Here is a 26,822-nt window from a genome sequence, read left to right as displayed (position 1 = left end):
AAAAATTTAGACATTAGTCAATCTTACATATGAATGAACTCTGACACAACATCAGCAGCTTTTCAAACAAAGCAACGAGAAATTCCTACTTTTCATTAATTTATGGTTCCAACAATCTCTGTGTGTTAAATAACATCACATGATGATATATGTTTCTATTTTATAGCTTACTGAGAAGTCAATATAGCAGCATTTAAAAAAACATATTAATTCATTGTATGAACTATAGTCAGAAGTAAGCTATATTCTCAACTCAAGTAAACTCTGCTAAAACAAGACCTCACTGAGAGCAGAGAAGAAATGAACATCTTTATTTCCTCAAAGAACCCAATTCATTCATTATTTGGACTATCACCAACCCTTGAATATAACTTGAATATTTGTTCGAGCGACTCCTCCAGAAGAAGCAAATACTTGCCTAGTTCTGTTATATTCTCTTCTATTTGTGTTAGTAACATCACTGGGAGAGCATTCATTACTTCTTAGATAAAACTTAGTAGCAGAATTCTAAAAGAGTATTACAACAATTTCTAATACCCAGGGGGAAAAAAGGATATGTGCCTTATTTGAAAGCTTATTTTTAAAGTGTTGCAGCATATGCTTCCCTCAGTAATTTCTCTCTAATGAATCATATACTTAATGATCAAAATATTGTATTTGAAATGCAGAAACATTTTATATGCTCAAATTAAGAAACTGACATAATTACGGTCACACAATTATTCTATGTGTTTAAGTTTATGAAGTAGCAAATGAACAGATACCTACCTAGTCAAAAATTACTACTCTTCATTTTTTGTAGAAGTAGAAAAACATATCCTAAAATTTATATGAAATCTCAAGGGACCCCAGATAGCCAAAATAATCTTGAAAAAGATCAAAATTGGACGATTCATACTTCCTGATTTCAAAACTTACTACAAAGCTATGGTACTCAAAATATGTGGCATAAAGACAGACATATGTTCCAAGAGAATAGAATAGAGAATCCAGAAGTCAGTCCTTGCATATATGATCAAAGATTTTTTGACCTTCAACCAAAAACATTTTTGACAAGGTTGCTAATAAGACCATTCAATGGGGAAAGGGCAATCTTTTCAACAAATGGTGCCAGGGAAATGGATATACACAAGCAAAAACCCAAGGCTGAACCCTCACCCAATATCATATACCAAAATTAACTCAAGATGATCAAAGGCTTAGTAAGACTTAAAACTATAAAGCTCTTAGAATAAAACATAAAGCAAAGCTTACTTACACTAGATTTGGCAATGATTACTTGGGTATGATACCAAAGGTACAGACAACCAAAGAAAAAATAGACAAACTGGAACTTTAGAGAATTTAAAAATTTTATGTAACAAGAGACACGATCAATACAGTAAAAGGCAACACCCAGAAAGGGAGAAAATATTTGCATATCATTTATCTGATATAGGGTTAATATCCAGATTATACAAAGAACTCCAAAACTCAACTACAAAGAGACAACCCAATTCAAAAATGGGCAAAGGACTAAACAGACATTTCTCCAAAAACGATGTACAAATAAGCACATGAAAAGATGTTCAACATCACCAATTGCTACAGAAATGCAAACGAAAGTTACAATGAGATACCCCCTTTATCCATTTGGATGGCTACTATACCAAACAAAACAAAACAGAAAAATAATGAGTGTTGGTAAGAATGTGGAAAAATTGGAACACTTAAACATTGTTGGTAGGAATGCAAAATTGTACAGCCACTGCAGAAAACAGCTTGGTGGTCCCTCAAAAAATTAAGAACAGAATTACCATACGATCTAGCAATTCCACTTCTGGGTATACAATCAAAAGAAGAAAAGCATGTATGGAAGAAATATTTATATGCTAACGCTCATACAGCAGCATTACTCACAACAGCTAAAATGTGGAAACAACCCAAGAATCAATAGATGAATGGGTAAGTAAAATGTGGTATATACATTCAATGGAAATGTTTAGTCTTGAAAAGGAAGGAAATTCAGACATCTGTGACAATTGGATGAGTCCTGAGTATTGACACTATACTAAGTGAAATAAGCCAGTCACAAAGAGACCAATCCTATATGATTCCACTTACATGAAGTACTCAGAGCAGTGAAAATCACAGAGACTAAAAGTAAAATGGTGGTTGCCAGGAGCCAGGAGGAGGTGAATGGGAAGTTACTATATAATGGGTATAAAGGTTAAGTTTTATAAGATGAAAAGAGTCCTGAAGATGGTTGGTGATTATGAAGGCACAACATTATGAATGTCTTTTATACCACTGAAATGTACACTTAAAAATGGTTTCAATGCTAAATTTTCTGTTATGTGTATTTTACGTCAATAAAAAAAAACCTGGAGGGGCACCTGGGTGGCTCATCCAGTTAAGATTCTGACTATAGGTTTCAGCTCAGGTCATGACCTCACGTTTTCGTGAGATCAAGCCCCAGGTCGGACTGTTGTTGCAAAGCCTCCTTGGGATTCTCTCTCTCCCTCTCTCTCTGCTCATGCTCTCTCTGTCTCTCTAAAAATAAATAAATAAACTTAAAAAAAAACTACTACTGCTTTCATTAGAAACTCTTAGTAAGTTATCAGAATAACAAAATTATTTTAGGTTTCACAAAGTTGTTTTGTTTTCAGAGCAAACTACTCAGTCTTTTTTGTTTTTGATTCTTTAAAGTTAATTTCTACACCCAATGTGGGGCTTGAACTGACAACTCTGAGATCAAGAGTCACCTACTCTACCAATTAAGCCAGCCAGGTACCCCTATTCAGTACATTCTATAGCAAACAGCCTTCTGATACATAGAAGTGTTGAAAAAAAGAAAAGAAAAGGATTATGCTAACACCAGAATTATTAAGCCTAAATAAACCAGCCAGGGTACAGCTGGCATATAAAATACCATTATCCTAAATATTGCCAAATATCTCACCCCATCAATGAATACTTTCTTAATTAAATTCTCTTAAGAGCTAAAATTGAAACTCAAATATTTCACTACAACCTTAAAAAATTACTTTAACAATGTCAATATGTCCTCCAATTTTTGAATGTACACATTTCAAATTTCACTTCACAACAAAGCTGTCATGTTAAACTCATCTTTAACTAACAACCTCCAAAGGAACTTAATATAACCATATTGGAAATATTCTGCTGCCCTGACAACATATAAAGATTTCATTCTTAGAAGAAGGGAAATAAGGAAAAAAAATACAGAAAATGCCTTTTATATTTATTTATGAACTACACTAGAAAAGTGCTCAAAAATTATCTTAAGAGTTTTAATACATACCAGGCTCCAATTTGATAATTTTTACAGCAGCCAACTCTCCTGTATGAATATTTCTAGCCTAAAATGAAAACAAAAATGTTTTTAAGTTTGTTAATTATATGAAAGTATGTAATACTATGTCAATTAGTTGCTTATCAGCATGCTTTTAATAAAACTAAAAAATAAAATCTTTATTTCCAATAAAATGAGTGTATTCATTTTCCTATTAAAGAAAAATATAGAAAAGACACACACACACACACACACACACACACACACACACACACACAAGTTACCTTTAGTCCCAGCACTCAAAAATGACTATTGTCTTCTTTTTTAAAGTTTTATTTATTTTGAGAGAGAAAAAGAGCGTGTGCATGCATGAGCCGGGGAGTGGCATAGAGAAAGGGAGAGAGACAATCCCAAGTAGGCTCCATGCTGTCAGCGTGGAGTCTTATGCGGAACTCAAAGTCACGAACCTGAGTAGAAACCAAGAGTTGGATACTTAACTGAATGACCCACCCAGGTGCCCCCAAAATGGCTACTGTCTTTTCTTTATAATGTGTTACCTCTTTTGCCCTGTGTAGGCACAATGTGCTGTAGAAGGTGATGCCATCACAGTTTTCTACAACATGATTTGTAATACTGCACAATTTTCTACTTGATGGGATAGACTGTATTTCACTAATCTCCATCTGAACATGGAGAATTTAAATATCATTCTACAGTTATAACTAGAGGGATAAATATACCTTAGCTTTGTATCTATCCACAGCCTTGATCATTTCTTTTAGATAAATTTCTAGGAAAGAAAACTATTCACTACTTAACAAAAAGTCATGCCACACTTATTATAATTAATGCTGCAATGATTATAACTGCAAATATTTTAGCACATATCAGAGTTTATCATTAAGGCAACCTACAAGTATAATTGTTAGGTCAAAAGGTTTGTAGATTTTAAATGAATATATTGCTATAGTGCTTTTTAACAAAACTATGTGCATTTATACTCTCACCAACCTTGGATGTGAAATCTTTATCTGTCAAGTTATACTGTAGGTACAAATTTTTATTGTTTTTAAAACAATACTTTCTCCATGCTGTATGTAATTTTAAATGGCTACATAATAGTCCATGTGATCATTCTCCCTTATTGCTAAACATTAAGAATGCTATAGGTAGTCTTTTCATTATTTAAGATTATTTTTTTCAAATGGATTCTACGGTTTGAAATTAACTAGGTCTAGGGTATAAATATAAGCATTTAAGGCCCTCAATACATACTGCCAAAACAGTCCAAAACCACTGTACCATTATGCTGACATTGTGAAGATGAGTGCTCATTTTCACTACACCCTCTGGCATACAATATGTGGAAATGCACTTTAATAGTTTATGACATCTTTTACATACTATATTAGACTTAAATGTAAATTTTCATACATAGCATTAAAAATAAGAGCATTTCATAAAATAGGAATATAAAATTATACCTATTTGCTAGACTAAATAAATCATGTTATAAGAGGAAAGAGGATAAAGGGGAGAGGAAGAGATGAATAACCAAGAATGTTGAGGGAAGACAGCCTTCAATACTTTTAGATATGACATACAGAAGATAAGAAACATAAAAGAATGGGGGAGTGGGGTACAGAAGGAAAATCACAAACAGGAAGAAAGAAGAAAAAAAGGATTTTTCTACAGCAGAAGTATCAAATATTTCATGATTAGAAGTTCACATTTTCCTCATCTATCATGGTAAATAGTTTAAGGAGGGGTTTGGGGAGGAGAGAACAGACATTTTAACTCCGTCCATATAATTTATCCCTCCCCCAAACACAAACATATTTAGAGAAATGGGAACAGGTCAGTCAAAAGCCTCACACCATTAACTACCCTCTCTTCTTTTTTGCCCTGAACAAAAGAATTGTCTGTTAGCGTCAGGTCTAGTCCCAGTTCCCAAGATCTCTCAGCATTTCAGTCCTCCATTGGGTTACAGAAAATTATGTGCATATAGATTTAGGTTGTCCACTGTTCAACTTTTCACATGCCAGCGAGATTCCAGTACCAAAAACACAGTTAAAGTTATAAGTAGCAATAACTGACTTCTTGGGAATCTTGTTCAGTGAGTTATAAAATGTGTATTAGAAGGCAAATTCCATGATAATAATGCAAATTATATTTGTAATTGCTTTATAGCTTGGAGGAACTCTCATATTCATTACTTAATTCTATTTATTTAAACACAAAGACACAGCTCAGCAAAGTTAGGGGACTTGCCCAAGGCTATCCCTGCTGGCCGGAGGCAAGAGAAGGAGTTAGGACCCAATAACTGTATTGTGATGTCAAGGTTTCACTGCTTCTTTCAATAGGCAAGAATTCTGTTTTCTTTTTTTAAATGCAACAGGTACCAGAGGAAAGTATCAATTCATAATTTTTAATAGACTTTGGGGGTGACTTTTATTGAAAATAAAGTAATATATGAATCATTTTACATTAAATTATTTCCTATGATAATTTTCAATATAAGAGATTGAGAACTCTTACATATTTAAAGTCATAGATAATTTGAGAGTTGAATTCGATCCAAGAAAAAATATTAATTATTTTAAACAATCTGGAGAAACCCTTCCAAAATATTTAAAATCCATCTTATAGGACTGGAAAAAATATCAACTGAGAAGACTCAACTAATTCTTCTTTTAAGGCTCCTGCATTATAGCAAACATAATCACTTTCATCCCTGCATGTTGATACATTTCCTGGTTTTCCCTCTTTCCCCATCTAAGTGATAATTTTTAAAATCTCACTGGAATTCTATAGGAAACAAATCTATGGACATATAGTGAAAATTTACATAGTGAAAAAAATTTAAGTATAAGAGACATAGACGGCACATGAAGGTAACATATATGTATACTCACAAACATCGACAGTTAAACCATTCAAAGTTCTAAAATTTAGGGTAAGGAATGAAATGTTTAACTCATGTGACAGTGACAGATGCTGACACATCTCCAGAACAAAACACTATCATGGTATTCATTACTCCAGTTCCCACAAAACAGGCATTAGGGCAATGCTCCCTGCCAGTCACTAGAAACCAAAAGAAAATATGAGCCCATACTTCCCAAATACAGACTATCAAACAAGTGCCAAGAACATGAAAAGATCTAATATGCTTCTCTGAGAGTGTGAAACAATTAATTCTGATTTTAATCAGATTAACCAGAAGCAAATGACTTGGTATCTTACTTGAAAACACTGTCTTCATCCTGGTACATTCTCTTTCTCCTGCACTTCTTCACATTAGCCTAGTTAGTTCAGATTTCTCCTTCATTAAGCAATTTAGGTATCACCTCCTCTAGGAAGTCTTGCCTGATATCCCAAGCTGGATGAAGTATGCTTTCTTTTTAGCTCTGGGCAGGATTCTATAAAGAACTGTGCCACAGGCAGATGCTCTATAAATATGTTGTAATGGACAGTTATGACTGTAGGAAGATAATTACTCTCTTTATTAAAAAATAAGAATAAAATATTAAAATCCTCTACAACTAGACATTGCTATTAAACTGACAATATACTTTAAACGGTCTTCTTTTATTTATGTTGATTCATTTTCAATTTTTATTGCAATGCCTTAAATGTTTTGGAGGAAATTTTTATTTATAAAAAAGTACTACAAAATAGTATTTTGTTTTAAAAAAGTCAATTATAAAATGACAGTCCCTCTCCTCCCCATTTCATCCCCCTGAGGTAAACTACTGTTAATAGTTTAGAGTATATCATTTTAGACTTTTAATTAGATTGATTCTCAAGAACACATATACTGACAGATAGGTAGTTTCTTACAAAGCTAAACATAGTCTTTCCATATGATCCAGCAATCCTCTGACATTTATTCAAGTTAAAAACTTAACTTAATCCACACAAAAATCTATACGAGACTGTTTACAGCAGGTTTTATTCATAATTGCCAAAGCTGGAAGCAATTTAGATGTCCTTCAACAGGTAATAATAAACAAATTGTGGTATATTCATACAATGGAATATCATTTAGTGATAAAAAATGAGTCATCAACCCATGAAAAGATATGAACCTTAAGTATACTGCTGGTGAAAGAAGCCAGTCTAATATTATATGATTCCAACTACATGACATTTTGGAAAAGGTAAACTTATAATAAAGGGGAATCAATGTCAAGATAAAACTATACAGAGTAAAAAGAACAATGGTTGCCAGGGGTTTGAGTAGAGAGTGAGGAACAGGTAAAGCACAGGGGGTTTTCAGCATGATGAAACTATTCTATATGAAACAATAATGATAGATACAAGTCATTATCAATCTGTCAAACCCATTAAACTACAACAGAGCAAGTGAATCTTAATGTAAAGTATCAACTATAATAATAATATCTCAATACTGGTTTAATAATTATAATAAGTGTACTACAATGATGTAAGATGTTAATAAAAGGAGAAACTGTGTGGGTACGCAGGTGGCTGGGGGTAGATGAAAGTCTACATATTACCTGCCCAATTATCCTGTAAATCTAAAACTGTACTAAAAATTAAGTCTACTAATTATTTTTAAGAGAATACATATTAAACTATCTTTTTCAGCATATAGATACTTTCAGACACATTTAGAGTCAATTTTTATGATTAGAAACAACATAAATATGTTGCTTCAATTTAATAAATCCAAAATAAAGACAAGGATGAAGGACATCTTGTTTTGTGTTTTTTGTTTTTTAGAGATTCTGAGGGGCTCAGAAAGAAATAGCTCCTTTGAACATATGAACAATTACAGAACCAAATAAAAGATGGTATTTTAAAATTCAGCTATACAATGCAGAAGCCAAAATACATGTAGTGGCAAAAGTAAAGAGTAAAGAAAAAAATACACTAAACCTCCCACTTATAGAATCAATACTTAAATGTCAGTCTCCACTTTGAAGACATACTTCTGTTCTCTCCAAATGAAGAAATGATGGGCAAATTTTCGTACTCTGTAATTTTCCAGCTGGATTTTTAAAACAGAGAGCAGTACCAGGCTCTTTTATAATAAAAGGCAAAGAGGCTTTCAGAAAAAAAAAAAAAAAGCTCTAAACAGAGACTCACAGATTGAATTTACTAAAGAGATCTTTCAGAAATTTAAATATATAATTTCACACCATAATCCAGAAGAGTCACATAATACTGGTTTTTGAAACCCAACATTTCCCTCCAACAAGTTAAATGTGATATTCTCAAGTATTTTTGTTTTCAACATTAGCGTACAAGAATGTGAACATTCTGCATTATGTTTACAAAAGAATGCAATGGAGTACCACAGTACCTCTACAAAAAGGATCTAAATATATTTCTGATTTGTATTTATTTTAGTAGGTTATTGGTATGTGCTATGTTCAGCCTTAGCAGTATACTAAACATCCAAAACTCTAATAAAACATTACAATAGCTTATCTATTATGTAACTCTTAATTAGGAACTGGAATTACTGGGTGGGAAAAAATAAATCATAAGTGCAATCAATATCATGATAAAATTCATGAAAGAACCTTTCCCGTTAAATTTTCTATTCTCATTGCCAATGCATTTTCCTTTCACCTCTTAATCAGTATTTTGAAGTCAATTTACTACCAGAGAAGTATTTTAACTATCCTGTCTTGGATTTTTGAATTCATAGTAAAAGTTTACCCTGAGATTTCCACTTGCACAAAGAGGGCAGGGGAGGAGTAAAGACGTTGATCTTCCTAATCAAGCCATTTCTATTTCAAAATAGTATGCAGCTGCCAGTTTTATCAGCTATGAACTTCTTCATATACTGTGAAATTTTTTTTTTGTAGTCCTTTGGTTTTATATTCTGAGATTAAAAAAAGTATAGGCATAAATGTTTTCCCATGCTCTTCTTGATGATATCCTTTAAAATAACTTATCAAATGGCTTTATTTCTCTTGATTATCAGCGTTCATCAATAACACTGTCAGCCTTGATCAACTGGTTGAAAATTTCAGAGCAGGGTTAAGTAACTTTCACGAACATTTTCCCCACTCCCTGAGAATCACAAGCATCACAGCAATGTTTTATCCCTTCATCATAAATCTCTGGAAAGTAGCCGTGTTTGTTCATTGTTAACAGGGCAAGGAGCAGTGTCCTAGAGGGTTAATCCTTGTAAATTGGCTTCCACTCGTAAAGAAATTTTCTGAAAATCACGGACATAAGTCAGGAAAAAAGCAAAGAAGGAGAATGACATAGACCATTCTGCCGCAGTGGTGATCATGTGAAGCACATAGCCTTTGTCCTCGGGGTGCCAATGGAGTTTCTGGTCTACATCTGTGCCAAACTTGCCACTGTGCAAAAATGATGAGGAAGTCAGCATGGTCAATGCACTTACTCCACACCAGATAACCAGCAATAGCCTAATCCAGAAGACTTGTTTCCTATGAATTTTGGGCTGCATTTGTTAGGAAAGGACGGTCTGAACCAACATATATAACGAACCCATACCAAAGGTGAGCACAGCTCCACATATGCGTACAGCAAAAAAGTCTGTTTTCTGGGAGTTTGCCACAATAGAAAGTCCAGAATAACTCAGTAATCCAAGTGCAAGGCCAGCCTTGTTTAATCTGATGATCTGACTCTCTTCAGGATTCAGAGCATGAACTTATTTGTAACAAACATAAATTGTGGCAATGCATAAAACTGCGGCGATATTTAACATTGCCCCAAACAAGCATTTTTCTGAAGGCAGGGTACCGGTGTCACTGATATAAGGCAAAGCAGGGAGTGTTATGGCAATAATGTACGAAAATATGAAAGCAGCAGCTGTCCAAATTACTAGGGCAGAAGGAAGGAAACATAGACCTTGCTGAAACCACCACATCTCAAACAGGTCTTCTTCTCTACTTTCTTTGAAGATCCATGAATCAGAACTGTAGTTACGATTCTTAGATTTCACAAATGTTTGAAATGCCACTGGTAATAAAATGAATTCCTCATACGGTCTCCTCTTAAGTGGTGACTTACTTGCATGAGGCCGGTAGGGCGAGCTGCCGCATCAGGAGCTGGCCTGCCGGCCTGCCGGACAAAGACAGGGCGGGCCTCCGGGGTGTGCTCCCGAGCAGCCTGCTGTGAAATTTTTAAGGTGACTAAAAATAATTAAAGGAAAAGTCTTGTGTCTAGACATTTTACCTACAAGTTTTCTTTTTTTTAATTATTTTTATTTTTTAGAGACAGAGAGAGACAGCACAAGCAGGGGAGGGTCAGAGAGAGGGGGAGACACAGAATCTGAAGCAGGCTCCAGGCTCTGAGCTAGCTGTCAGCACAGAGCCGGATGTGGGGCTCAAACCCACAAACTGTGAGATTGTGATGAGCCGAAGCCAGAAGCCGGACACTTAACCAAAACTGAGCCACCCAGGCGCCCCTACCTACAAGTTTTCAAGGAAGAATAGGAAGATATCACTTAATAATGAACATTACATCTCTGTAACCATTAAGTTAGAAGAGAATTTTTAAAAATTAGGTCAAAAACTTAAACTGGTAAGTAATGACAGTCATTATGAAGATTCAGCTCTAATACACAACTTTACTATTCTTCATATTAGGCTCCTCATCCTATTTCCAATTAACTTCCTTCCAGCATATTTTTAGGCCATAAAACTTTTCTGTAAAGCCAATTTGGGGTACCAGTTTTAAATATACCCCCCTCCTCCAAAAGTATTCTTTAACATAACAACAGATAATGCAGACATCTCAATATTTAACAAGCTATCTCCAGTGGCCAGTGATTATTCCTCAGAATCAGGAGTAAACATTCTAGACTTAAGAATATGAACTACAGGGAGCCTAGGTGGCTCAGTCAGTTGGGCATCCAACTTTGGCTCAGGTCATGATCTCACAGCTCCTGAGTTTGAGCCCCGTGAATGGGATCTCTACTGACAGCTCAAAGCCTCCTTTGGATCCTGTTTCCTTCTCTCTCTGCCCCTCCCCCATGTGTGTGTGTGTGGGGGGGTGTCTGTGTGGGTGTGTCTGTGTTGTGTGCGCACATGCACTGTCTTTCACTCAAATAGAAATAAACATTAAAAAAAAAAAAGAGGTGTGCCTGGGTGGCTCAGTTGGTTAAGCATCCGACTTCAGTTCAGGTGATGATCTCATAGTTAATGGGTTCAAGTCCCACTTCGGGATCTGTGCTGACAGCTTGCTCACAGCCTGGAGCCTACTTCAGATTCTGTGTCTTCTTCTCTCTCTGCCCTTCCCCCACTGTCTCATTTGTTTCTCAAAAATAAATAAATGTAAAAAATTAAAAAAAAAAGATGAACTATGATACAAAAGTAGCAACACAGCATCTATAAAGTTTGAAGAATACAAAGTCCTATCTCATCCACACAATAAACAATTACATCATAGGCTATAAAACATTTACACATAATCTTTATGGAACATTGTTTTTGACTGGTTCAATTCACTGAACAAATACTGAATACTTACTACATGCCAGGTACTGTTGTTGATACTGGAGAGTTAATGAAACAAAACAGTTCTGGGCACCTAAGAGGCTCAGTTGCTTGAGCGTCCAACTCTTGATTTCAGCTCACATCATGATCTCATGGTTCATGGGATCAAGCCCCATATCAGGCTCCGGCTGACAGCACAGAGCCTGCTTGGGATTCTCTCTTTCTCTGCCTCTCCCCTGCTCACGCACAGCACATATGCATACATGTGCATGCTCTCTCTCTCTCAAAATAAATGAGCAAACATAAAACAAAACAAAACAATTCCTGCCTTCTGAGACTTTTATCAGTTGCTGAGAGACAGAAGTAAAGACTACCATACAGTGTGAGATACACTCTCAAAGGTGATACAAGACAGCACAGGAGGGTCCTGAGCCCAGTCAAAGCTGGCTGGAGAAGGTTTCCAAAAGAAAATAAGTCTAAGTTGAGATCTGATGAGAAACTCTGGGTTAGTGGGGAGCATGGTGATGATGGTGATTGTGGTCATCAGTGATTATGGAAGAATTCCATGCAATTATGTAAAGACAGGAGAAAACATGAGCATCTCAAAGAAGTAAAATTATCTCGTGTTAAGGGAACTTACGAGTATAAAGAGGGAATGGTAAGACATAAGATTCCTCTGAAGCTCAGGACAGACTGTTTCACCCACTATTCTCTTGTAGCTACCATCTACTACTTTCTTGGTCACCCTTTCTTGTTCATTTAAGATTTTATAGCCCCTGGTTTGCAGTCTTCCTCTCTACCCCCTCTATTGTCTCCAAGAGAAGTCTTAGAGACTTCAATATCAGATCTACTTCCTGACTTTTCATTGACCTCCTATATGCCTCTTGATTTCAAATGGTGTACTTCCTGATGATGACGTATCCTTTCAGCCCACTAGTCCTTCCATTCTTATCTAAGCATTTCCCTATGGCTACCAATTACATCTTAATTCCCCACACTCTCCCTTAACTGTCAGAGTTCCATGGTCCATCATTCCATTTACAGTCACTCTTTTACAAATATCCTTAGCTTCTCTCCCATCTTCCTCTCTGTCACAGTAGCCTGGCAAAATCCAATTATCTACTAATTCCATACTGGTATTGAATAGCTAAATGCTGTTGGGAGGAAAAAATTACAAAATCATGTTAGCTGGTCTGGTTTTCAAATCATAACATAAATCTCAAACTATAACTTCTCTAGTAGTTTTAATTTTCCACTCTTCATAAGGACTATTTTACTCTTCTCTCTTCAAACCTTCAGTAATGCCTCAGCCTCTTTATTACTCCCTCTTCTCTTACATATCCTGAGTGATGATGGAATTTCACCTTTTCTTTATCTAAATTCTACTATGTTGTCTATGGCTTTAACAATCATCTCTAAGACAAATCTCTCCTTACTCAGCTCCAGACTCCTAAATCCATGGAACTCTGACAAGGATCTCAACCTTAACATGTCTAACAGAGAGCACTTGGTTATCCCTTCTCCATAAACCCATTTATCCCCATATCTTCCCAATCTAAGTAAAATGAACCACATCCATTCAGTTGCTTAAATCCAAAACCAAGGTCTTTCTTCATTTCTTTCCTTCAAATTCTTCACATCTGCTACATCAGCAAATCCTGATGGCTTAAAAATATAAATTAAACCCATTCACTTCCTTTTACCTCCTATGTTATACTCTAGTCCAAGCTTGCCTCCATTAGAAATTCGTAAATTATTTAACGTGAAATGTAAAGAAATAGCAAGCCTAGGATAACCCTAGTTTCTGGAACATACAATTGAGCAGAGTGTGTGGTCCCATTCACTAAAATGACAAGCACAGGAAGATGAACATATCTTATGGGAGGAGACAGGAAGGTAGTGAAGGGGCATAGATGAAGGGCTCATATTTAAACATATTTAAATTTTTGGTTCCAACAGAAACCTATCACCTAGTGATAATCTGTAAGCCACGTAATTGTTAGCTCCTGAAGCACAAGAGCTAATGTGGATTCGAGACAGATTTGGGCATCACTGGCATTACTGAGTCCAGGCAGTTAGAAGAGATTACTTAGGAAGAATATGGAGAATAAAAAGAAAATAAAGTCAAGAATAGAATGCTAAAATATTACCCACATTTAAGGGATAGTGAAAACAGACAAAATTACAACCAAAACTACTCCAGAGATACTGTTCTATTAGAAGCCCAGTTTGGAGAAACTCTTGTAAATCATCTAATTCAACTTCTCTCTGAAAAACAATTCTCTTATATTTAGTCTAAATATAGAGATAAATTGATCAATCTGATACATTCTGATACTTTTTTATGATGAGCAAAATCTTCTTTCCTATAATTTCTCCTCAATGGTCCCAGTTTTGGTCTGTAAGACAATATTGATTTAGCATATTCCACCTACTGTGACAAACTTCACATATCGAAATTACTAATTTATTCAGTAAATATTTATTGAGTCCCTATGGCAGTCAGGGGCTAGGGTCTAATTTTAACCCTCCGGGGGGGGGGGGAATATACATATATATATATATATATATATAAAAGTTCCCCTCTAACTACAGACAAACATCCAGTCCTTTCAAAATGCAACATACAGATTCCTGACCCTTCCCACCATTCCAGAGACTATGTACTTTAACTAAGTGCTCAGAGTCTGATGTCCAACAAAAATGATAGCAGTTATAACGTCAGAGTCACAGCATTAAAGGAGACTTTTTTGAATTTCTGTAAAATTATGATACTTTTAAAATTTAAAAATAAATGTTGAAAAAAAACCAGAATGCAATACTTCATCCTTTGACAAGAACAAAGTAAAGTACTTCATTTTATGCCTATTATAAATCCTTTTAGGAGAAAGGGCGGTTATTAATACGAGATATATCATATACTATATAAGCTGTTATGTAACTTTCAAGGAAACCACTTCCAATAAGACTATCAAATTTATGGGAACAAAATATAATAAGGGTAGAGTCACTTATAGGATAAACTCCACATGAAAATTAAAAATAAAGATTAGTCATTCATTATTTTAATATTTTTTCATTGAGGGGTGCATGGGTGGCTCAGTTGGTTAAACATCCAACTTCAGCTCAGGACATAATCTCGAGGTTCTTGAGTTCAAGCCCTGTGTCAGGCTCTGTGCTGACAGCTCAGAGCCTGGAACCTGCTTCAGATTCTGTGTCTCCCTCTCTCTCTGCCCCTCCCCCACCTGTGTGCTCGCTCACTCTCTCTCTCTCTTAAAAATAAACATTTAAAAAATTTAATTTTTTTTAATTGAGCACCTCTTATGCATCAGGTACTTTTGATATGCGGGTAATATTGCTGGAGTGGGAGCAAAGAATTACAAAGATGTACCTGACCTGTTTGAGTTTCAATGGGAGATTTTAGACAGCACCTAAAAAGGAATTGACTGCTTCTAAACATAGTATGTCTTACTGTTTAAATAAGTTAAATGACCATTTGTCAAGGATAGGTTATGGGATATAAGCACTGGGGGAGAAGTTTCTGCCAACTCACAAACTCCTTAATTTTTGTGGACTAAGTATTTCCAAGCTGCCTTCCACACACAGTTATACAGGTCTAGACAGGAGCTCCAGCTGCCACAGAAAGTGACTGTATTGCAGGGTTTCCCTGCAGACACATTACCAGGCAGACAGATTCAGAGCCCGAGGCCTTCCTGTTAAGGTTACTCCCAATCTGGCCAGATGACTTGTATCTCAGGACACAGTAAAGCCTTAGCCTGTCAGGACACTTACTTTCTGTGAAAAGTGTCTTCCTAACCCTTCTTAGAACAGACTGACTTTATTAAAAGGAGATTTCCGTCCAAAAGATTACCTAAATTGAATTATTTGCAAGTCCTAATGACAAAGAAAGCAAAAGAGCCTGAGTTAAGATTATAAGAGGTAGGGAATCACTGTTGGTGGGTACAACTTTTTTGAGGCATAACTGGTCAAAATTTACTAAAACTTCAAAAAGCTTAAAAATGTAATTCTAGAAATTTACTTAAATAAGTTTCTTTATTTGTGTGTTAAGAATTTATTTAAGGACACTGATCATAGCATTGCTTATAATAAAAAAATAAGTAGATCTCAATCTACTTATTCAACAATAATGAATTAAAAATTGTACAATGATACAAGGAAGTAATACACAAATATAAAATGTATAGATTTACTAACATAAAAAGTTGTTTGTGATATATTTTTTTAAATGTTTAATTTTGAAAGAGAGAGGGAGCACACACATGCGAGGGAGGGGCAGAGAGAGAGGGAGACAGAGAATCTGTAACAGGCTCTGCATTGTCAGCACACAGCTGATGTGGGGCTTGAACTCAAAAACTATAAGATCATGACCTGAGTCGAAACCAAGAGTCAGACGTTTAACCAACTAAGCCACCTAGGTACTCCTGTGATATACTGTTAAGTGAAAAAAAACTGAATTATCACACACACACACACACACTATATAGTATATATTGCATGTGATTATATATGTGTTTTTATATATTATGATTTATGTATACACCCTTAATGTTAGCTTTTAAAAGTCTAGAAAAATATCTACAGTAATATTTACCTTTTGGTAAAGAAGATACAGGTAATTTTTCATTTCTTCTTATATCATAGTTTTCTAAAATGGACATGTTGCTTAAAATGTATTTTAAAAGTAAAAGGTAGAAAAGAAGGCTATTTCTGCCAAGGCAAGGAGGAGCAAGAGGCACAACAGGAAGGAAGGCAAGTCCTACCCATGGATCTATGCTACTACAGAATAATAGAAAATTATTCCTAGAAAAAAAACCTAATAAGGGACCCAAGTATCTCCACCTCCAAGTTTTCAGTAGCTAAAAAACTTAAAATGTGAAAGTTGCTAATAATTTATTGAGAGGCATCTGGGTGGCTCAGTCAATTAAGTGGCTGACTCTTGATTTCATCTCAGGTCATGATCTTACAGTTCAATTTGTGAGTTTGAGCCCCGCATCAGGCTCTATGCTGACAGTGCAGAGCCTACTTGGGATTCTCTCTTTCTTCCTCTCTCTGCCCCTCCCGTTTGCATGTGTGCATGCATGCATATACTCTCTCCCTCTCTCTCTCAAAGCAAAGAAATAAACTAAAAAAAATAATTTTATTAAAAGTTATGTCAGTTGGGGCATCTGAGTGGTTCAGTTGGTTAAGCATCCAACTCCAGCTCAGGTCATGATCTCATAGTTGGTGTGTTCAAGCACCATATCAGGCTCTGTGCTAACAGCTCAGAGCCTGGAGCCTGCTTCAGATGCTCCCATCTCTCTCTGCCCCTTCCCTGCTCATGCTCTGTCTCTCTCTCTCTCTGTCTCTCTCTCACTCTGTGTCTCTCAAAAATAAACATTAAAAAAGAAAATATGTTACATCTGTTAAAATAATTTAAGTCATGCTTACATTGGATTTTCCCTGATACTGGTAAGGATTAAAAAAGAGGGGCAAGAAGGCACAGGACACCTAAAAAAGGAGCTACATGTGTGTGTGAAATAACACGGGTTCATAAAACAATGCTAAAAGTCACATCCTTCTCAAGCAGTCCTGTTTACCTTAAATTAGAGGCACACAGAAGTAACTAGCTAATGCTATCTGCCTGCAATAATTAGTGTTTTGTTTATTGTAATTTATAATAGCATTATATAATACAGTCTATGGGACTCAGTTAATCTAGATAACCATAACCATGAGTCTAAAATTCAGACAAAACGAGGGCAAGAGAAGGCACAGTAGGAAGAGTGTCCCAACAACCAGAATAAAGGGTAGATTCTCTTTTTAGTTATTTACATTGTAGGGTGGTTGTGAGCTGAGTCATCTTCATAGTAAAGGCAAAATCAACCCTGGGTTCTGATTTGGAAAATATGAGGGTAAGAGTAATTAATGACCAGCAAAAAATGCCTCTGAAAATTGGTGCTTAGAACTAAACCTTGTATGTACATTCCAATTCATCCAAAAAAGCCCTCATCTCTCAGCAGAGGAGTGAGGCCACAAAGTCTCTTCTGACCATAATTTGATAGAGCTTCTTATGTGGTAGGCAATGTGATAAGGGCTGTGTGTGCAGCAATGAATTTAAAATACAGTGCCGAGGCAGCTTGGTATAGTAGAAAGAATACAGAGTCAGAAGAGCTAGATTCATGACCTCATAATGCCACTTACTAACACTAAGATATAGGACAAATAGTAAGTTTTTTCTTGGGTAAACTAGAGACGATAATATATCTGTCCCTACTTCATAGGATTATTTTAAAAAATAATATACTGATTATGGGAGAGCTAAACAAACATCAGTCACTCTTAGTCATTTTAATCTGATTTCATTTTTTAAAAAATTTTATTTAATGTTTATTTATTTCTGTGAGAGAGAGAGATAGAACACAAGCAGGAGAGGGGCAGAGAGAGAGAGGGAGACACAGAACATGAAGTAGCTTCCAGGCTCTGAGCTGTCAGCACAGAGCCCGATGTGGGGCTTGAACCCACGAACCGCAAGATCATTACCTGAGCTGAAGCTGGACACCTAACTGACTTAGCCACCCAGGCGCCCCTAATCTGATACCATTTTTATAAAAATGTTGGGGGGGGGGGCAGTATGATTCATGGGCCCAATCACCCCCAAGGATAGATCAGGCTATCCGCATGGCATACCAATTCATCTTCTCTAAATCTCAGTGGGAGATGATGACTTTAAACAGAAATAGAGATATGCTTGACCTAAATTCATCTTGCCCTTTACAGATAGTTTCTACACTAACTTAAACAGTACTTCACGTAACCGGAGAGCACTAGCCTTCTAATACTACTCAAATGTACAAATAGTCGAATACAGCCATGTGAAAGTACCTGCTCCGATTTATCTGGACTTGGACTAAGTTCTCAAATTGACAATGAAGCCCTGAAAATACACACATTTTCACTTGTTAATAAGCTTCATGTTTTTCTTTCTGTTATTTGGTATGAAACCACAATTTAAAGTTGAGAAGTGAAACTTCTAAAATTTTGAAAGCAAAACTAGAATAAGAAATCTAAGTCAATCTGCAGTCTATCCATTTTGTCTTTATCAAAAACACTGGAAATGATGGTTTTTAAAGTGAAATGCTGAAACTACGTAATACAAATAACAAGAACACTAAAATGTATTATAAGCCTAAGGTAAAGGCTATACCACAAGTCAATTCTGGAACCAGAATTTATATAACTGCACCAGTGACGGCACTGTTTTATGTCTATCTTCACCAAGATGAAAGTATTTTAAAAACTTGTTTTATAGTTTTCAAAACATTTCTATGAATTAGAAAAGAGTTTTTAAATAATTTGCCTTCAGCCATGGTCCAACGCTTCACATCTACCATCAGAAACATTCTTTTTTTTTTTTTTAGGTAGTCTTAAATAAGCCTACTTCCGCACAGTAAGAAAAACAAAGACTAAATAAGATTTAACCAGATGATTTATAAAATAGTAAACATCCATAATAGTACACTTCATCTTAATAACACATTTTATTTTCACAGTAACCTTACAAAATATTTAACATAATATCTAATTAAATAACTTCTAATAAGATATCTACTAGTTTAATAAAAATATAAATTTTTTAATGTTCACTTTTGAGAGAGAGCGCGTGACTGAGCATGTGTGCGGGGGAGGGGCAGAGAGGGAGGCACAGAATCTGAATGGGCTCCAGACTCCCAGCTGTCAGCACAGAGCCTGACATGGGATTTGAACCCACAAACTGTGAGACCATGACCTAAGCCAAAGTTGGACACTTAACCAGCTGAGCCACCCAGGCACCCCCCAAATATAATAATTTTAAATAAGATTTTTGAAGTGCAGTCTTTATTGTTTGCTGTTAACCTATTTCTGCAAGTTACTCACTCTCCCTCACCCTAACATGAAAACCCAATAATCTTTTATGCCAGACTACAAGGGCACAGAAAGGACAGTATAGTCAAACAAATGGTATTACCATCAAAACAGAGGGAGAGAAGCAGGTGATGTTTTGATATCAAGTGTCAGAGAAATAATAAACAGCATATACATCCATTTTCTTCACCTTCAGATTTGGGACCGTTAGTCATGCCTATTTATTAGCATTTAAAGATTAGAGAACACTGGTGGAGAGACACATAGTAGAGGCAGCTACATATCATTTGTTTACAAAGTCATGCTTCTAAAAACTGACACAAGAGTGGGTAACACATCCGACAGCTCAAGTTAATTTAATTAAAATCACAATGATCTGTACTCTTGTACCAGCCAATAAGATGGTACGGTGGCAATGACATGTCTTAGTTCTAATTCCTGACCCTTAGGCTTACAATTCAGCTGAAGAGATAGGGTCAGGTGATTCAGTAAGGTAAAGACATTTGACTTCCTCTGATTACACAGATATTCACCTGGCTAAGTCTTTATCCTTTGCAAAGAGGTGGACCCTGACCATCCTCTTAAAATTCCTCAACCTGACCCCCTTATCCCACCCTGGCAATCCTGATCCATCTTGACCTGTTCATCTTTTCCTTCTTTCCATATCTTTACTCACCTGCTAACATATTACATAATTTTTTAAGTCATGTTTATTGTCTCTCTCCCCTACCAGAATCTAAGTTCCATGAGAGGAAGAATCTTGGTCTACTTTGTTCACAGATGTATCCCAAAGTCTCAAAACTGTATCTGGCACATAAGAGGCTCTCACTAAATACTGGTTAAATGTTAAATACTCCTTTCCACCCTGTCATCACCCTGTTCCATTCTAGCTCTCCATTCATCAATGTGCCTTAGCCTAACCATTCTCATAGGGAAACAAATGGAGTTGGAAATCAATGGAGCAAAAGATGGGGAGAAAAAAAAGTGGGAAGGTAGAAGAAAGGGAGGGAAGGAGACTTTAAAAGTATGCCCTATCTAGGTCCCTAATAACCCCATCCTAAGTTTTTGCCTGTAATCTTTCTAAATTTTCAATATCTACCAAATTCTTTGCCTTGATTTTATTCCCTGTGGAATTCTTTCTTGAAATTCAGTAACACTCTTGTCACATGGATGATAAAACAATCTTGAAGAATAGTAACTGAAAAGCTGTAATCAATCAGTCTTAATGGAAGGACATAAACAGAAGCGGTGGAAGAAACATCTCTCTGTCTCATTTCTTTTTCCTTTCATAGCTAAGCTAATTCAAGGAGGGGTCCATATTCCCTCAACCTCCTTACTTACCATTCATACCTCAACAGTTTTGCTCTTTATAAAGATCTATTTTATTTTTAATTCAAATACAGCTGACACACAGCATTATATTTCAGGTGTACAACAGTGATTAACAACTCTGTAGTTATGCTATGCTCACAAATATAGCTACGGTCACCATACAACACTTTACAATACCACCGACTATATTCTTTATGCTATACCTTTTATTCCTATGAATTATTCATTCCATAACTGGAAGCCTGTACCTCCCACTTCCTTTACCCATTTTGCCTCTCCCTCTCCCCCCTCCCCCCCTCCCCTCTAGCAACCACCAGTTGTTTTCTGTATTTATGGGTCTATTTCTGCTTTTTTGGTTTGTTTGTTCATTTGTTTTTTAGGTTCCACATATAAGGGAAACCATATGGTATATGTCTTTCTCTGATTTATTTCACTTAGCATAATACCCTCTAAGTCTATCCATGCCATCGCCAATGTTAAGATTTCATCCTTTTTATGGCTGAGTAATATTCCACATTTATGCATGTGTGTGTGTACATATAGTCTATCACATCATACTTATCCATTTATCTATCAATGGACACTTGGGATGCTTCCATATCTTGGCTACTGTAAATAATGCTGCAATAAACATAGGTATGCATATTTTTTTGCACTAGTGTTTTCATTCTCTTTAGGTAAATACCCAGTAGAGGAATTAGTGGGTCATATGGCATTTCTATTTTTAACTTTTTGAGGAACCTCCATACTGTTTTATACAGTAGCTGCCTCAATTTACATTCTCACGAACAGGTTCCTTTTTCTCCACATCATTGCCAACATTTGTTACTTCTGTTCTTTTTTTGATACCAGCCATTCTGACTGGTATAAGGTGATACCTCATTGTAGTTTTGATTTTCATTTCCCTGATGATTACTGATAGTGAATCTTTTGCTCTTAATGAACCCTTTTGACTCCTTACTTACATGACCACTATGTTGCTCACTCCTTTAAAATACATTTATTGAGCACATACTATCTGGGAGGGACTGTGCTAGGGCAGCTGATTCAACAATAAGTGTAAGGTCCCTGTTCTCATGCAGTCTGAACAGAGCAGGAAGACTGACAGCAACAATGATATGTGATGAATGATGAGTAGGAGGGTAAGAAATCATTCAGCAGATAGACATGACTTTATTTAAGGGACAGAAAATGCCTCCCTCAAAATGCAGTGTTTAAAAACAAACCTAAAGAGTAGAAGATAGATGAAAAAGAAAAAGAGGGAAAGTATTCTAAGAAAAGGAAATACTATCTGCAAAAACCTGAAGGACAGGGAGTGCATAAAAGGAACTGAATGAAACTCAGCATGTTTAGAATGACAGGATAGGCAAGGCCTTAAAGTGTATGATATTCTACGGCTGTACTGCCTGGATAAAGAGAATAAAGGAGGAATGACACAAACTTCAGATTTATATTTTTTGAAGATCAATATATTTTCCTTATTGCAGTCAGAGCAGAGGTAACAAGAATGGATGCAGGAGATGACAGAGATCTTGATTTCTATGAAAGTCCTTTTTTCTTAATGTTTATTTTTGAGAAAGAGAGAGGGAGGGAGTGAGAGAGAGAGGGAGAGAGGGAGGGAGAGAACATAAGCAGGGGAGCGGCAGAGAGAGAAGGGGACAGAGGATCCAAAGTGGGTTCTGTGCTGAGAACAGACAGCCTGATTCAGGGCTTGAACCCATGAACTGTGATATCATGACCTGAGCTGAAGTTGGACGCTTCAAAGACTGAGCCACCCAGGCACCCCAAAACTCTAGATTTCTATGAAAAGTTCTTCTTTTATTTGTTCTTTGTTTCTTCTCAGATACCTTCAATATACCATTTTCCTCTGCCACCTCTTTAAGACTACAGCAATTCCTCACCTCTCCTATAAAGTCTCGTGGGTGACCTCACCTATACTTCATAGGTACCACCCCATAAAGTGATGATGACTCCCAAACCTGTATCCCCAGTTCATCTCTCAAGGCCAGAGCTGCATGGTGCTACCATCTGTCAGACATATTCACCTATCAATGTCATATTTCCAAAGCCAGACACAATATTTAGTATTTTCTAATTCTGTTGATGGCAGCAATTTGGTCACCCAAATCAGAATTTTAAATGCCACTGATTACTTGTCCTTCCCATTAATCACCAGGTAATTTCAATCATCTTTTAAATATCAGTCAAATCCATCCCTTCATCTCCAGTTCCAGTGCCTAAATTTAGGCTTGTATGAACTCTCATTTGGATAATTCAGTAACGGGTCTTCATATATCCAGTAACTTTATCTAATCTATATCTACACTGTGAAAGATTCCCTTCGATAGCGTTTTTTTGAATTTTTTAGGAAGAAGTCCAAATTCTTTGACATAAGTCCATTATCTGGTCCTTTTCTGCCAAAAATGCCCTGTGTGCTCCATCTATGACATCTCTGCCAGATTTGGTCACTCAAACTGGCAGATGCAGATCCCTCAAAACTCATCCTGGCTTCTCAAGATGCCAGGTGTCTGCACACACTATTCCCATAGCCTAAAATATCTTTCCCATCCTGTCCACCTGAAAATCATCCTGCATTCTTTTAAAATCCAGTTAATGTCCTCTCTTCTGTTAAGCCTCCCTGGTTCACATCATACTTCCCCCTCCTCTCCTCCCTTTCCTTATCCCCAGTAAAAACAGAGCTGGGTATTTCTTCATCTTCACTTCTACTATTGCACTTACCACATTATAAATGTTTATATGTCTGTTTTCCCAACTAAATTATATGTTCCTTGTTGATAGTGTGCTTTCTCTTCTTGTGTTTGGTCCCCACACCCTAACATCCAATTGGGACTCAATAAATACTTACAGAATAAATGAATCTATACAGTGGGATCCTGGAATATGTTTCAAAGTGCCTCCTGCCATTCCAGAATTGACTTCTGGCTTAGAGGAGAGAAAAGGAGGGTAAATATAAAAGAAGGATTCACCATAGTGGACCCAGTTCACCCCGCACCCAGAGGAACCCATGGAAGTAATAAAACTACATGATAAAGATTTCCACACAAATTATATATTATTTATAATTGCAAAAAAGTTATTTTAATTGAAAACAAAAATGAACCTTAAAATGATTCACTAAGTGCATGTTTGTTCAACAGACCCTTTAAAAATAGATCCTTCAAAACTGGTATTTTTGCAGAATATTTAATTACCAGGGGAAGCACTAGCCATTCCAATTCAAGTAGAAAAAAGAGATACATTGTCATCATAATTTTATAAAAGTCATTTTTAGAAACATACTGGTTTAAAAATATCAGGAAAGAGGTGGGAGGGGGTTAGTCAGTTAACCATCTGAATATTGGTTTCAGCTCAGGTCAGGATCTCATGGTTCTAGAGAGTGAGCCCCATGTCAGGTTCTGCACTGACACCATGGAGCTAGCTTGGGATACTTTCTCTCTTCCCCTCCCCAGCTCAAGCGCTCTCTCTCTCTCTCCCTCAAAATAAATTAACTTAAAAACTAAATAAAAATATTAGGAAGAAAGCCTGAAATAAGCTATATTGAATTATTAACAGCATTATCTCTGGGTAATTTTCTATAACTAATATCATTCAATAATTTATTGAGCATCCATCTGTCTGTTATTACATAGTGATGAACAAGAGACATCTATTCCTGTCCTCCTGTAGCTAAACCTGTCACACTTGTATGATCAATCAGAAAAAGCAATGAAGATTTAGGAAAAAACAAAACAAAACACACAGGCTCTAAATTTACATCCCACAAAAGGTATTAAAAAAAAAAAAGCTTTCTAGACCTTCTCTGGAATGGAGATTGGGAACAATTTTGATATAAAAATTTCAACAGAAACCACTCCAATGGCTTGTACTGTTAACTATCAACTGCATCATGATGCTGTAATTGTCCAAATCATTTCACAAGTCTGGATCTTCTGTGGATAGGAGATAGTGAACACACTATGTCTCCAGACCTCCTCTTTCTGTTGGCAGATTTAAATATTAACATTAATTACAAATAAAATTTGCCCAGCTGAAATTTATTCCTTCATCCATCTTCCACCACATTTCCTTTCTCTTTTGTGTTTCTTTTTCCTGCACCATTTCCTGCTCTTGCCCTATTTATCTAAAATAAGTCTTTTCCTGTCAACCAGGGAATAACCAGTTTAAGATTGGGCTCTCCCCTATTGGAGAGTCTCAGCAAAGACAAGAACTTCAGAGCACATCCGTGGCTTCAAAGAACATATATATAATTAACAAAGATTCTCAAAGGTGTCCTTCTAAAACTCCCGCTTCCTAAAATACTTGCTTTTCCTGGCAAGAATAAAATCCTGCTCCAAATAGTTGCTGTAGTTGTAATATTTATAAATAAAAGTACAGATAATACCTAACTAGAACAGCAACTAATTTACTTTCATCATTCTTCACTGTTATTATTTTACTAGCTTATATCACTGAATGGAAATACTTCTAAGGATTTTCTTCTAATACTTCTAAGGAAATACTTTCAAGGATTTTCAGTTCATCAGAAACACAGTGATAAACAGCAAAATTACTCTGCTCTGAGCTTCAAAACTTCAGCATTACATCCTGAATATTACATGTCTTTAGGAATATTAAGGAGTAGATAAATTGACAAAATACTGTAGGATTTAGAGAGCTGAAAGGGGGTACGCTATGAAATAGCTTCCAGAAATATTTTTCCTAGAGAACTCAGATAATTGAAATTTGTACTAAAAATACATGGCATTACAGTAGGCATTACAGATTAACACAGAGTATTACGTGCTAACTTAATGTTGTGATGTTGAAAGAATATGCCCAGACAACTAGGTGATAGAGTTACTGATAGTTATTCATTCATACATTCATTCATTCACCCATTCAATCTTCAAATTTTTAGAAGCACTTCCTCTATGCCAGATATATTTCTAGGTTCTGTTAGAAATAGAGCAGTGAACAAAACACATAGAACTCTCGCCCTCATGGAGTAGATTAGTGGATTGAGACAGATAATAAACAAGAAAAAATAACTAAAAGGTTATGTTACATGATAATTAAGTGCAAAGAAGTAGGAAAAACAGATGGAGGGTGTAAAAGCAAGGATGGAAGGGAGCAAGTTGTGGCTGTCTAAGGAAAACACTCTGAGCAGGGAAAATAGGAAGAACAAAGAAAGACCCAAGGTAGGAAGATGCTTACTATGTATGTTTAAAGAAGAGCAAACAGGCCAGTGTGGCTAGAACAGAAGTGGGGAAAGGGTAACAGATGAGCGGGGAGAGATAAACAGGAAGGGCTGGGAATTCCTGGAGGAATCTTTGAGTAAGGTTTTTGTGGACAGTAAGATAGCAATAGATGAAAGCAGGTGGGGTGGGGGGGTGACTCCAGGTAACTAGAACAAAAGGAAACAAAAGACGAGGAACCAGGATTTGGAGCATGATTAGGAATCACAGGCTGTCCAAGCGTGGAATGAGTACACCTGTAAGTGTGAGGGAGCATGAATGTGGAGAGGGAAGGAGATGCGTTGGGGGTGGGGGTGAAGATGATGTATGATAAGTATTCAGTCACTGATCCTCCATTAAGGAGCTCTGGAGGAGAGACTTAGGGCAAAGAGGCTCTAGGCTAAAGGACAAGCATTAGCTTTCCTTTTATTTTTTTATTTTATTTTTTTTCTGTTTATTTATTTATCTTTTTAACATATGCAATTATTTTCCATCCTTTACATTACAGTAGTTACAATTACACTCCAAACAGAAAAGCAAAGTAAAAAATCAAAACACCAACTTCTATTTCATGTAATTAGACTTACACAGAAATTAGAAGGTTAAGTA

At 36.2% G+C, this 26,822-nt stretch overlaps 1 protein-coding gene and 1 pseudogene across 3 annotated transcripts in view; both read right to left on the bottom strand.

The window, feature by feature from the left end:
* MAP4K5 (mitogen-activated protein kinase kinase kinase kinase 5) overlaps positions 1–26,822 on the bottom strand; it is a 104,743-nt gene that overhangs the window by 75,737 nt on the left and 2,184 nt on the right. For all 3 annotated transcript variants that reach the window (XM_029951624.1, XM_029951625.1, XM_029951626.1), the window contains exon 2: positions 3,305–3,362. In XM_029951624.1, the coding sequence (XP_029807484.1) occupies positions 3,305–3,362 (58 nt within the window). The remainder of the gene's footprint in view (positions 1–3,304; positions 3,363–26,822) is intronic.
* LOC115301667 lies at positions 9,135–10,282 on the bottom strand (annotated as a pseudogene).

The sequence above is a fragment of the Suricata suricatta genome, chromosome 9 (assembly GCF_006229205.1).
Source record: "Suricata suricatta isolate VVHF042 chromosome 9, meerkat_22Aug2017_6uvM2_HiC, whole genome shotgun sequence".
NCBI classification, from domain to species: Eukaryota; Metazoa; Chordata; class Mammalia; order Carnivora; family Herpestidae; genus Suricata; species Suricata suricatta.
Note: the sequence above shows the minus strand (reverse complement) of the source record. Positions and strands in the feature narration are given on the sequence as shown.